The following is a 13,565-nucleotide window of genomic DNA, read 5'->3' as shown; positions in this document are numbered from 1 at the left end:
AACAGTAATAAAATGGAACTTATTAATCTGTCACTGTTTGTCAAAAACGCGCTATCTATATGATCGAGACTGATAAATGATATGTCATCATACGTTTATCTCCTGTATACTTATGATGAACGTAATATATTTCCAACTGCATTTGTAAAAATCTTATTTATAAAAACACGAGTTGTTTTGTGTGTATCTAACTCATTTTTTCTTCTTATTTATTTTTTGCTTAAAATCATGTAACAATATACTGGTATATGTGCGATTGTATATATATAGACGATGTACTTTGTATAAGTCTCGAATAAAAAAATCTGTCTGTCTGTCTGTCATAAATAATTTCCTTCCCAAAATTAATGACTAAAGTTATAAAAAATTTCTATGTGTTCATTTATAAAATAAAAAACAAAGTGTCAGAAAAAAAGAAAAACAAGAGGGCCTGAAAGGCCCAAAGTCGCTCACCTGAGAGGAAAGGAACTGACCTGTTCTGTGCAGCACAAGATGTCATTAGAACAAAATATTCTTACCAACTTTCATGACTAGTGAACACCCTGGCAGCCATGTTTTTCAACAGACCACAACCATTTTCATACACATCCAAGATATCATTTAAACAAATATTCTGAAGATTCATGAATTCATATAAGGAAAAATGCCCCGCCCCCTGGTGGCCATGTTTTTCGAGCAACTTGAACCATTTTCGACCTTGTCCAACATATCATTGGGACAAATCTTCTGACAAAGTTTCATGATGATCGGACAATAAATATGGGTTCTAGAGCGTTAACAAGGTTTTACTATAGCTATATAAGGAAAAATGCCACGCCCCCTTGGTGGCCATGTTTTTCTACCAACCGGAACCATTTTCGAACTCATCAGAGATATAATTGGTACAAATCTTGTGACAAAGTTTCATCATGATCGGACAATAAATGTGGTCTCTAGAGTGTTAATAAGGTTTTACTAAAGATATATAGCCATATAAGGAAAATGCCCGGCCCCCTGGTGACCATGTTTTTAAAGCAACTGAAACCATTTTCAAACTCATCCAAGATATCATTGGGACAAATCGTCTGACCATGTTTCATGAAGATCGGAAAATTTATGTGGCCTCTAAAGTGTTAACAAGGTTTTAGTATAGCCATAAAGGGAAAAATACCCCGCCCCCTGGCGGCCATGTTTTAACACACCTGCATCATTTTTGAACTCGTCCAAGATATTATTGGGATGAATCTTCTGACCAATTTTCAAGAAGATCGGACAATAAATGTGGACTCTAGAGTGTTAACAAGATTTTACTATAGCCATATAAGGAAAAATGCCCCGCCCCTTGGCAGCCATGTTTTTCAAGCAAACGTAACCATTTTCAAACTTATACTAGATATCATTAACACCAATCTTCTGACCAAATTTCATGAAGATTGGACAATACATGTGGCCTCTAGTGTGTTAACAAGGTTTTACTAAAGCCATATATAGCCATATAAGGAAATATGCCCCGCTCCCTGGTGGCCATGTTTTTAAAGCAACCGAAACCATTTTTGAACTCATCCAAGATATCATTGGGACAAATCTTCTGACCGAGTTTCATGAAGATCTGAAAATAAATGTGGCCTCTAGAGTGTTAACAAGGTTTTACTAAAGCTATATAAGGAAAAATGCCCCGCCCCCTGGTGGCCATGTTTTTCAACCACCGACATCATTTTTGAACTCGTCCAAAATATCATTGGGATGAATCATCTGACCAAGTTTCATGAAGATCGGACAATAAATGTGGTCTCTAGAGTGTTTACAAGATTTAACTATAGCCATATATAGCCATTTAAGGAAAAATGCCCCGCCCCCTGGTGGCCCTGTTTTAAAAGCAACCGAAACCATTTTCGAACTCATCCAAGATATCATTGGGACCATTCTTCTGACAAAATTTCATGAAGATCGAAAAATAAATGTGGCCTCTAGAGTGTTAACAAGGTTTTACTATAGCCATATAAGAAAAAATGCCCCGCCCCCTGGCGGCCATGTTTTCAACTAACCGGCACCATTTTCGAACTCCTCCAATATATTATTGGGATGAATTTTCTGACCAAGTTTCATGAAGATTGGACAATAAATGTGGCCTCTAGAGTGTTAACAAGATTTTACTATAGCCATATAAAGGAACAAGGGACAAAATTGTCACAAAACCAGGTTTTCATTGTGAAAAAAAAATCTGATAAAGGGAGAAAACTCAAACTGAACTTTTGAAATGAACAAACAAAATTAACCCAATTTTAAGTTTGTTTAAAAAAAAATCTATTTTAGTCGTGGCGACCTTGACATTGGAGATATTGGCGTGATTCTTTCGTGCGACACAATGTCCCATGATGGTGAACAAATCTGCCAAATGATTTTAAAATCTCACAATGAATGACATGGTTATGGCCAGGACAAGCTCATTTATGGCCATTTTTGACCTTTGAACTCAAAGTGTGACCTTGACCTTGGAGATATCGACGTAATTATTTCGCGCGACACACCGTCCAATGATGGTGAACAAATGTGCCAAATGATTTTAAAATCTGACAATGAACGACATAGTTATGGCCCGGACAAGCTTGTTCCGCCCGCCCGCCAGCCAGCCAGCCAGCCCGCCCGCATTCGCCAATCTAATAACCAGTTTTTTCCTTCGGAAAACCTGGTTAAAAATGATCCGCCCCTTGGCAGCCATGTTTTTCAAGCAAAGGTTACCATTTTTGAACTCATCCAAGATATCATTGGGACAAATCTTCTGAGCAAGTTTCATGAAGATCGAAAAATAAATGTGGCCTCTTGAGTGTTAACAAGGTTTTATTATAGCAATATATGGAAAAATGCCACGCCCCCTGGTGGCCATGTTTTTCAACCAATCGGCATCATTTTCGAACTCGTCCAAGATATTATTTGAATGAATCAGAACGTATAAGATATTATTGGAATGAATCTTCTGACCAAGTTTCATGAAGATCAGACAATAACTGTGGCCTCTAGAGTGTTAACAAGATTTTTCTATAGCCATATAAGGAAAAATTCCCCGCCCCTTGGCAGCCATGTTTTTCAAGCAAACATAACCATTTTCGACCTCATCCAAGATATCATTGAGACCAATCTTCTGACCAAATTTCATGAAGATTGGACAATAAATGTGGCCTCTAGAGTGTTAACAAGGCAAATGTTGACGCCGGATGACAGATGACACACGACGGACAAAAGGGGATCACAAAAGCTCACCATGAGCACGTTGTGCTCAGGTGAGCTAAAAAGTGTCATTTTGCACTAATAAGCTGTTTACCATTTAAATTTTATAAAGATACTTCATATCATTGTCAAGATACGCACTTAAATAATGTGAGCAGGAAAATTAACAAAGAGCAATGAATGCTACATGAATTCAAATTGATACTTATAGTATTGTACTTTTTTGTATATACCCAAAATAAAAAAAACAACAACCATGGACTACACTTACCGCTATTATGGAATTTTTTGTTAACAGTATTTCCTTTCTAAACAAAAATTAAATGTAGGCGGAAAGTGTTGCCCATATTGACTGCACAGGCTAATCTGGGGAGACACTTTATGCACATGCATTAAGCCCAATTTTTTCAGAACGCGGCTCCACTAATAGTCCATACCTTCTCAAAGAGGGCCCATATCTTGTGTCGGAGGTGCTTGTGTCTGTACATGGCCCACACAATGAGCCACTCCAGCATGTGTCTGATCGAGGGCTGCGTCTCAACCTCCAGGCTCGACCAGGAAAACTCCCACAGAGGCTCTACACTCTCCTGCCATGGCAACACTATATTTGATACACATTTTACAACCTCAATACAATGCTTGTGATCAGGATGTCTGTTGATTAATTTTGGGGTAAACTGATTTACTTGAATTATTTTACGGGCAATACTAGTAAGACCAAAATCATTATATGTTTTTGCAGTAATGAATAATTATAATACCGGCTGTTTTTTTATAGCAAAGAATGATTACTTGAGCTTAGTTACAAGAGTTAACAAGAGCTTGTCACAGAAGTGCCAAATCCCCGCCAAAATGTGTTTGCTTGTATGACAACATTTGTTTTAAAGAGTAGAATAATATTTGTAAAAACAAATAAAGGGAGATAATTCATTATGCTCCGGACAAAAATTGCCTTTGAAATTAAATAAAGGGATATAATTCAAACACTAAGGTAGATAGAGTTATGGTTCTTAGTCACTGCACTTCTCCTACTTGCCATCTGTTTAAGTTTGAAGCTTCAAGTAAATCCCTTCAGTAGATTTAGAGTTATGCTCCGGACAAAAATTTACTTTTAAATTATATAAAAGGGGTGAAAATAAAAAAATAAGGTAGATAGAGTTATGGTTCTTGGTCACTGCACTTCTCCTAGTTGCCATATGTTTATATTTCAAGTTTCAAGTAAATCCCTTTAGTAGATTTAGAGTTATGCTCTGGACAAAATTTACTTTAAAGTTATATGAAAGGGGATATAATTAAAAAATTAAGGTAGATAGAGTTATGGTTCTTGGTCACTGCACTTTTCCTACTTGCCATCTGTTTAAATTTCAAGTTTCAAGTAAATCCCTTTAGTAGATTTAGAGTTATGCTCCGGACAAAAATTTACTTTAAAATTATATAAAAGGGGAGATAATTAAAAAACTAAGGTAGATAGAGTTATGGTTTTTGGTCACTGCACTTCTCCTAGTTTTCATCTGTTTTTATTTCAAGTTTCAAGTAAATCCGTTCAGTAGATTTAGAGTTATGCTCCGGACAAAAAATTACTTTAAAATTATATAAAAGGGGGATAATTAAAAACTTAAGGTAGATAGAGTTGTGGTTCTTGGTCACTGCACTTCTCCTTGTTGCCATCTGTTTAAATTTCAAGTTTCAAGTAAATCCCTTTAGTAGATTTAGAGTTATGCTCCAGACAAAAATCATATAATATAGATAATTCAAAAACTAAGGTAAATAGAGTTGTGGTTCTTGGTCACTGCACTTCTCCTAGTTGCCATCTGTTTATATTTCAAGTTTCAAGTAAATCCCTTCAGTAGATTTAGAGTTATGCTCCAGACAAAAATTTACTTTAAAGTTATATAAAAGGGGAGATAATTCAAAAACTAAGGTAGATAGAGTTATGGATCTTGGTCACTGCACTTCTCCTAGTTGCCATCTGTTTATATTCTAAGTTTAAAGTAAATCCATTGAATAGATTTGGAGTTATGCTCCGGACAAAGTTTCAGCCGGACGGACAGACGGACGGACAGATGGACAGGACCAATTACTATATCCCCTCCGATTTTTTTTTCGGCGGGGATAAAAAGAGACCCCTGCACTGGTTGGATAAAGGAATTTTAAGGGAAAGACAATTCAGTCAAATGTGGTCCACTACGCATGAATACTGTGTATTGCAGACCTACACTTCAAGGTGGTGACATATTTTAAGTTTCAATTAAATCGCTTGAGAAATGTATCAAATGTTTACATTTTATGCTTCTGCCATACAAGTTACTTAGTTCAAGGGGACATAATGTGTGGATCGCTGGGCATGGAATAAGCTGTCTTGCACATCTAAACTCCGTGCTGATGACATTTGTATATATTTTGCTCCATAATCAACATAAAAACCAACCAATGGACCAACTGACAGAGTGACTCCTACATGTTCCCTTTCAAACTTAGTTTGCGGGGGTATCACACATGTTCATAATTTAAGACTCAGTTTTAAAGATCGAGATTCAAGATTATATTGAGCTTAAAAATTTCAAGTCAAAGGACCAAAGAAAACTAAATTACCATGGTAACAAGCTCTTGCAGCAGAAGCACAGTCTGGATAAGCCTATGTCTCTGTCGGTGTACAAGGCTGTTAGCAAACCGATTGGTCGACCCATCTGCAACCTTAACGTACTGGGCGCAGCACAATTGGACAACCTCAGTTGCTAGGCAACAATGGGTACTGTCCGCAGGGTCCAGGTGGCAGAGCAGTGAAGTGACCTTGATCTTCACTTGAATATCCTCATTGATAATGCTGTTGATATTGAACAAGAGTTTTTCCATGTTTTTGTGTGTTCATTTTAGAGGAAAATTCTGAACCAAATTAGTTCCTTAGTAACCAGAAAAATATAGCATTGTTAAATCTTTTTTTTAGAAAATATCACAAATATGAACTCATTTTGAACTAAAACTAGAAATTATAAACCCATGATAAGTTTTTTATGGTGAAATATTAATAAACACGTTTGATCATCATTCTTTTCGCATTCATATATATTAATATATCTTTTAAAACTTAATAATGAGAAATAAAGTACGGTAGAAGAAGCGTGTTTTCTGGACAATCCTCTCCTGCTTCTTTCAATGCAGCACAGATCTCATACACTTGTCTGCAGAGAAAAAACATACAAGCCAGGTTGTGTGAAGTGGATTGTATACGATATGCTTCCAGCGTAGCACTAGACCAGCATGTGCATTCAAACAGTCTGGCCAGGAGCTACCCTGTGAGCTTATGAGACCACTAACCTTGCATGACTTAATAGTTAACAGGGTAGCTCATGACAAGACTGCGCAAATGCGCATAAACGCGTCAACATGTGTATCATAGTGGTAAAGCGTTAACTATGCATTAACTTTTCAGCATGTAGAAAATCAACGCACCTGACACCTCTCCGGACCAAACCCCCAAACATGCAAAGATCTATGATGAGCCCTACAAACTTCCCAGCATGCCGTATCATGTCTGGTGGAAACAGTGCCCTGTAGATCTGGTTGGCCAGGACGTTCACCACACCATTCTTGTCTACACCCTGCTCTATCAGCTTATCTGCATACTGAATAGAAAACACAAACTACAGCTAGTGACAGCAGTGGCCAATACCTACCAAGCACAATAAACACAAACAACAGCAAGTAACAACAGTTCCCCGCTCCCACTGAAGATGCTCTGTGCAATATGTAGCAAATTGTAACATGGTATAGAAATTTTCAGATAAACTAGAAATTTATCACAGAGGCTGATGCCACCAGGACACATGACTGTACACAGACAAAGCCACTGTACATGTATATTCTTAAGTAGACAAATAGACAAGGGTCATAGTTCTGCCAAAACTGGTTGTCACTGGTCAACATATTTTAATTGACAATTTGATGTTTCTTTTTAAGGTAAAAATATATGGAAATCTGACGGCTTCGGCCACCTTGTAATTTGTAACCTGTCATTTTGTTGCATGCGAATGCATGAATAGCATTTAGTCTATTATTGATCTTAAAAATATTTGTAAAAATTCATTCGACCAGCTTATGATGAGAGCCCAGAAAGTAGCAATGGTTTTAAACGGAGCAATCAACATACAACATAAGACTTCAAACAAGATCAGATCACATGTCTTGCTTGTAAAAGATTTAAGGTCTCACTGTTACTTGATCTAAACCTGAATTGTATTTTCATTAAAACAATAATTTCCAGCAACTCAGTTGGTAACTATGTATACACAACAATCTTAAGGGGCATTTTAACTTGTTTACACTATTATAGTTAAAGCCTATAATTTGTTTTCATATGGGTAAACAAACAAATATCTAAGGTATATTTACTAATTTTGAACATTTTAAAATAAAGAACACAATAAATACAATATGCAATGGGTACATACATGCATATTTAATATGGTACTCACATTCCGCAGATTTTGAATGACCAGAGAATCTTTGGGAAAAGAGAGCAGACAAGGGAGGTAAGCGACCTGCACAAATGCTTCTAAAACATTCCAAAACGAGGGGATTCTGCGAGCTTCCTGCACACACGCCCAGGAGCTTTCGAGAATCTGACATAAACTTGCATCTGGACAGCTCCCTTCTGATACAACCTTCAGAAAAAAAATTCAGAAGATGAATGTGCAGAAATATCTTAAATGAAGAAATAGAGGATATTTGTTGGATTCGATGGAATATCGATTTTATTTCACGAGTGATCATATAAAATAATATTTTTGCGAGTGGCCCAGCCAAGAGTAAAAATATTTATTTTTTATGATCACTCTTTAATTAACATCGATATTCCATCAAATCCAACAAATTTTCGTTTTATTTTATGCTTTTTTCACCTTTTACTTACATTGTCAAAGAGTATAACTGGATAATTTCACTGGATTTATGACATCATTACATCGAAAAAATGACATCATTTCACAGTAAAACGGATTTTGAAAAAATATTTTTCACCGTTATTTTTAACTGTTTAAAACAGTAAAATATCAGTTTTATTTCACTGATATTTCTCTATAAACCACCAGAAAGCATAAAATAAATATTAATATAGAAACTGCTTAAGGTTATTTTCTGAATTGACTGTTCCTTGTCAGAATTACTAAAGCTGACTTCACTTTGCTTGTAATACACCAACATTAATGTTCAGTGACATGATGTTTGTAAATTATAGCTTGTAAAAATAAGAAACCATAACACTTGGTAGAGTAAATAGATTACCACTAGTTTGCTTATATACAATTCATATTTACCTTGGGTATTATCTGTATCAAACACTTTAGCACAACAATGGCTGTCTCTTCTACACCCACGGACAGTGTTTCAATGGCAAGGGGCAGTAACTCAGTCAGAGCACACCAAGGGGCTCCACCTTTAACTATGGTTACCATGACAACCTGCCACTGGTTCTGAAGAAACTGGGAGGCCAGCTTGCCCCATTCTTGCTGGCTAAGGCTGGTAAAAAGAGCACATTGATGGCTGAGTTTATAGCGTATGTATCCCATGTTTAGCAGCTAAACATTAATTTCAAACTAAACTCGCACAATTTATAAGTTTGCATGTTTTTAAGTGAAAAAGGGGAAAATAGCTCAATAAATAACAAGATATGAGTCATAGGAAACAGGTGCCCCCAAATTACAAAAACAAAAAGATGTGTTTGTGAAACACTATGTCCCTATATATTTGACCTTTGACCTTGAAGGATGACCTTGACCTTTCACCACTCAAAATGTGCAGCTCCATGAGATACACATGCATGCCAAATATCAAGTTTCTATCTTCAATATTGCAAAAGTGTACATTAAATGAGCGATTTTGACCCATATATTTGACCTTTGACCTTGAAGGATGGCCTTGACCTTGACCTTTCACCACTCAAAATGTGCAGCTCCATGAGATACACATGCATGCCAAATATGAAGTTGCTATCTTCAATTTTGCAAAAGTTATGGCAAATGTTAAAGTTTGACGCAAACAAACAAACAAGCACACGAAGCAACAAACCAACAGACAGGGCAAAAACAATATGTCCCCCACTATAGTGGTGGGGAACATACAAAACAAACAAGATATGCAACACAGAGGCCACCAAGTTCCACTTTTGACAAATAAAAGCTGTTTTATAGTGAAATTTGACTTGTGTCCTCTTAGTGTGGAATTGACTTTAAATGAAAGGAAACAGGTGTTACACGCTGCACTTATACTAGTTGACATTAGCACGTTATTTACAAATCCATCAATAAATGGCAAACTTATAGCAGAGACAGGAACTTTCACAAAGACGCAAAGACCCATGAACATTGCAACTTCTTTGAAGAGGAGCATTTTTTTGTCACTTTAATATCTTGACCTGTATTTTATGATGCATTTACTAAATATTTAAATATGCAGAGTCATTCTTAAGTTATCATAAGAATAACATGACAACCAACTGACACATAGGATCACTCCTATAACCACCCCCTTCACTTCGCTTGAAGGAGAACAGTTGAACACCACTATGTCAAACATCGCAATTTAAAATAAATAAATCTTAAAAACTTTTTTCCTACTCTCGATTTATTCCTTCCTGTGTTAAATTAAAATTTACATTGTTTCTTCCAATGTCCATCATGAAATTAATGTCCATTTTAAACCAAAACTCTGGCCCCAAGAAGGGCTATCACACCTAGTCATCAGTGTAAATTTCAAAGTTGCAAATACAATATGAACCTTCATATCTATGTAAACATTATAATGTACTAACCAATATAATATAATAACAAGCAAATTTGTTGAATTGATATCCCCCAGCAAATATATTTTGTTTATGGATGGGGTAAAATCCCTTGATTTATGTTAAAATCCTAACAAGAGGGCCTGAAAGGCCCAAAGTCGCTCACCTGAGATAACAAGATATTATTTGGACAAATCTTCTGACCAAGTTTCATGGAGATCGGAAAATAAATGTGGCCTCTAGAGTGTTAACAAGGTTTTACTCTAGCCATATAAGGAAAAAGTTCCCCGCCCCCTGGCAGCCAGGTTTTTCAACCAACCAGCATCATTTTTTAACTCTTCCAAGATATTATAGCAGGGCTCGCGCTAGGGTGCAACGTGAGTGACTAAGTCGCTTTCTTACGCCAAACGTCGCCTAAAATTTAAGAAATTGTAGATAAAAAGCGACTTCAGTCTCCCTCTTATCGGAATTTGTTTACATCCGGTTTTCTCGATGTCAAGGTCTGACTCAATTTTCCAATACACACTGTCGCAGCCCGGAGCGTGTCGCAATTGAGCGACAGGTAATTTGAGGTAAACCCCGCCCCGATTCTCCCAACCTCCGAACTTATCTACTGGTAATCGGCGATCGATATTGGTCAAGACAGCATTCAAGTCACATGGTAGCTGTCCAATCAACATTGAGTTCGCTCACACATAATATTGGGTCATTCATGCGCAGACACTGTATACTTGGAAATACACAGTTGATATTGTCGTCTGCCAACACTATAGCGGCTGTTGGCAAACGTTGTATTTTAAAGATATATAAATAAAAAGGAGCCTAACAATTAAAAAATTATTTCTAAGTTGATCACTTTACATTTCTACCGACTATCGATCTAAATTAACAAAAGGATGATAATTAAATAATTAGATCTATGTCGATGATGTTACACCTTTCTGCCAATTATCGTTTGAAATTAAAAGGTGATAATTAAGTTGTTTTTTACCCATAAACTATGCTATTGTAAAGCAATATGTCAATTAAATTATATATTAATTACGTATTTGCTAGGTTTCCGATTTTCATTTTTTTGCTGTCAAACGATATGCACAATTTGTTTCATGTGCGTAACGCGTACAATTTTTCGGACCGTCGTTTTCGGATACATTATATTTTCATCGATTATATTTTAATTTCGAAGTTCTTTAAAGAAGAAATAGAATGAAGAATACAGATGGGATGATGCCGACGGTGTGGTTTATCATATTTCGAATTGTATTCACATGAAATTGCAATTGGAAAGACTATAAAAAATAACAAATAATTATTAAATAAGCATATGTTAAATGTCATATTTCAAACATAAATATTTATCTGGTCTGACAGTTTTATTAAGCTTATGTTATCTACTGCTTCATAAACATATTATCTTTGAAATACTTTAGTCTGTATAATATGATATTTACATCAAAATGGATTGAATATAGAGCTAGTAAAATTTTAGTTATTTATCTGTCGTGTCTATTATTACTTGGTTAATTAGAACTGCTGGAAAAATAAAGATACACAAAAGAAATATAATTATGTGTACTACAGTGGTATACTTCAATAATGTGATACACATATATGTGTGTTGTAATGCCCTACATGCAAACCCTTGTGTCCGAGTCTCTCCACTTCTCCATAGAGTCTCCTCACTTCTCCCTAAATCAGTGTCCAGGGAGAAGTCACTTCTCCCTTAAATTTGAGCCCAGCGTGAGCCCTGTATAGGTATGAATCTTCTGACCAAGTTTCATGAAGATCGGACAATAAATGTGGCCTTTAGAATTGTAACAAGATTTTACTAAAGCCATATAAGGAAAAATTTCCCCGCCCCCTGGCAGCCAGGTTTTTCAACCAACCAGCATCATTTTTTAACTCTTGCAAGATATTATAGCAGGGCTTGCGCTGGGGTGCAACGTGAGTGACTAAGTCGCTTTCTTACGCCAAACGTCGCCTAAAATTTAAGAAATTGTAGATAAAAAGCGACTTCCAGTCTCCCTCTTATCGGAATTTGTTTACATCCGGTTTTCTCGATGTCAAGGTCTGACTCAATTTTCCAATACACACTGTCGAAGCCCGGAGCGTGTCGCAATTGAGCGACAGGTAATTTGAGGTAAACCCCGCCCCGATTCTCCCAACCTCCGAACTTATCTACTGGTAATCGGCGATCGATATTGGTCAAGACAGCATTCAAGTCACATGGTAGCTGTCCAATCAACATTGAGTTCGCTCACACATAATATTGGGTCATTCATGCGCAGACACCCTATACTTGGAAATACACAGTTGATATTGTCGTCTGCCAACACTATAGCGGCTGTTGGCAAACGTTGTATTTTAAAGATATATAAATAAAAAGGAGCCTAACAATTAAAAAATTATTTCTAAGTTGATCACTTTACATTTCTACCAACTATCGATCTGAATTAACAAAAGGATGATAATTAAATAATTAGAACTATGTCGATGATGTTACACCTTTCTGAAATTAAAAGGTGATAATTAAGTTGTTTTTTACCCATAAACTATGCTATTGTAAAGCAATATGTCAATTAAATTATATATTAATTACGTATTTGCTAGGTTTCCGATTTTCATTTTTTTGCTGTCAAACGATATGCACAATTTGTTTCATGTGCGTAACGCGTACAATTTTTCGGACCGTCGTTTTCGGATACATTATATTTTCATCGATTATATTTTAATTTCGAAGTTCTTTAAAGAAGAAATAGAATGAAGAATACAGATGGGGTGATGCCGACGGTGTGGTTCATCATATTTCGAATTGTATTCACATGAAATTGCAAGTTGGAAAGACTATAAAAAATAACAAATAATTATTAAATAAGCATATGTTAAATGTCATATTTCAAACATAAATATTTATCTGGTCTGACAGTTTTATTAAGCTTATGTTATCTACTGCTTCATAAACATATTATCTTTGAAATACTTTAGTCTGTATAATATGATATTTACATCAAAATGGATTGAATATAGAGCTAGTAAAATTTTAGTTATTTATCTGTCGTGTCTATTATTACTTGGTTAATTATAGAACTGCTTGAAAAATAAAGATACACAAAAGAAATATAATTATGTGTACTACAGTGGTATACTTCAATAATGTGATACACATATATGTGTGTTGTAACGCCCTACATGCAAACCCTTGTGTCCGAGTCTCTCCACTTCTCCCTAGAGTCTCCTCACTTCTCCCTAAATCAGTGTCCAGGGAGAAGTCACTTCTCCCTTAAATTTGAGCCCAGCGTGAGCCCTGTATAGGTATGAATCTTCTGACTAAGTTTCATGAAGATCGGACAATAAATGTGGCCTTTAGAATTGTAACAAGATTTTACTAAAGCCATATAAGGAAAAATGCCCCGCCCCTTGGAAGCTATGTTTTTCAAGCAAACATAATTATTTTCGAACTCATCCAAGATATCATTGAGACCAATCTTCTGACCAAATTTCATTAAGATTGGACAATAAATGTGGCCTCTAGTGTGTTAACAAGGTTTTTCTAAAGCCATATATAGCCATATAAGGAAAAATGCCT

The 13,565-nt window shown here is 36.0% G+C and overlaps 1 protein-coding gene across 1 annotated transcript in view; it reads right to left on the bottom strand.

Annotated features, from left to right (window-relative positions):
• The window catches only part of LOC127873012 (probable methyltransferase TARBP1), a 71,592-nt gene that overhangs the window by 14,346 nt on the left and 43,681 nt on the right, over window positions 1-13,565 (bottom strand). The window contains exons 14-19 of the mRNA XM_052416547.1: window positions 8,517-8,718; window positions 7,677-7,865; window positions 6,655-6,827; window positions 6,312-6,383; window positions 5,797-6,028; window positions 3,642-3,791 (exon numbers count right to left, since the gene is read on the bottom strand). Coding sequence (XP_052272507.1) covers window positions 3,642-3,791; window positions 5,797-6,028; window positions 6,312-6,383; window positions 6,655-6,827; window positions 7,677-7,865; window positions 8,517-8,718 — 1,018 coding nt within the window. The remainder of the gene's footprint in view (window positions 1-3,641; window positions 3,792-5,796; window positions 6,029-6,311; window positions 6,384-6,654; window positions 6,828-7,676; window positions 7,866-8,516; window positions 8,719-13,565) is intronic.

The sequence above is a fragment of the Dreissena polymorpha genome, chromosome 3 (assembly GCF_020536995.1).
Source record: "Dreissena polymorpha isolate Duluth1 chromosome 3, UMN_Dpol_1.0, whole genome shotgun sequence".
Taxonomy (NCBI): domain Eukaryota; kingdom Metazoa; phylum Mollusca; class Bivalvia; order Myida; family Dreissenidae; genus Dreissena; species Dreissena polymorpha.
The sequence above is the reverse complement of the archived record's forward strand: the minus strand, read 5'-3'. Positions and strand labels throughout refer to the sequence as shown.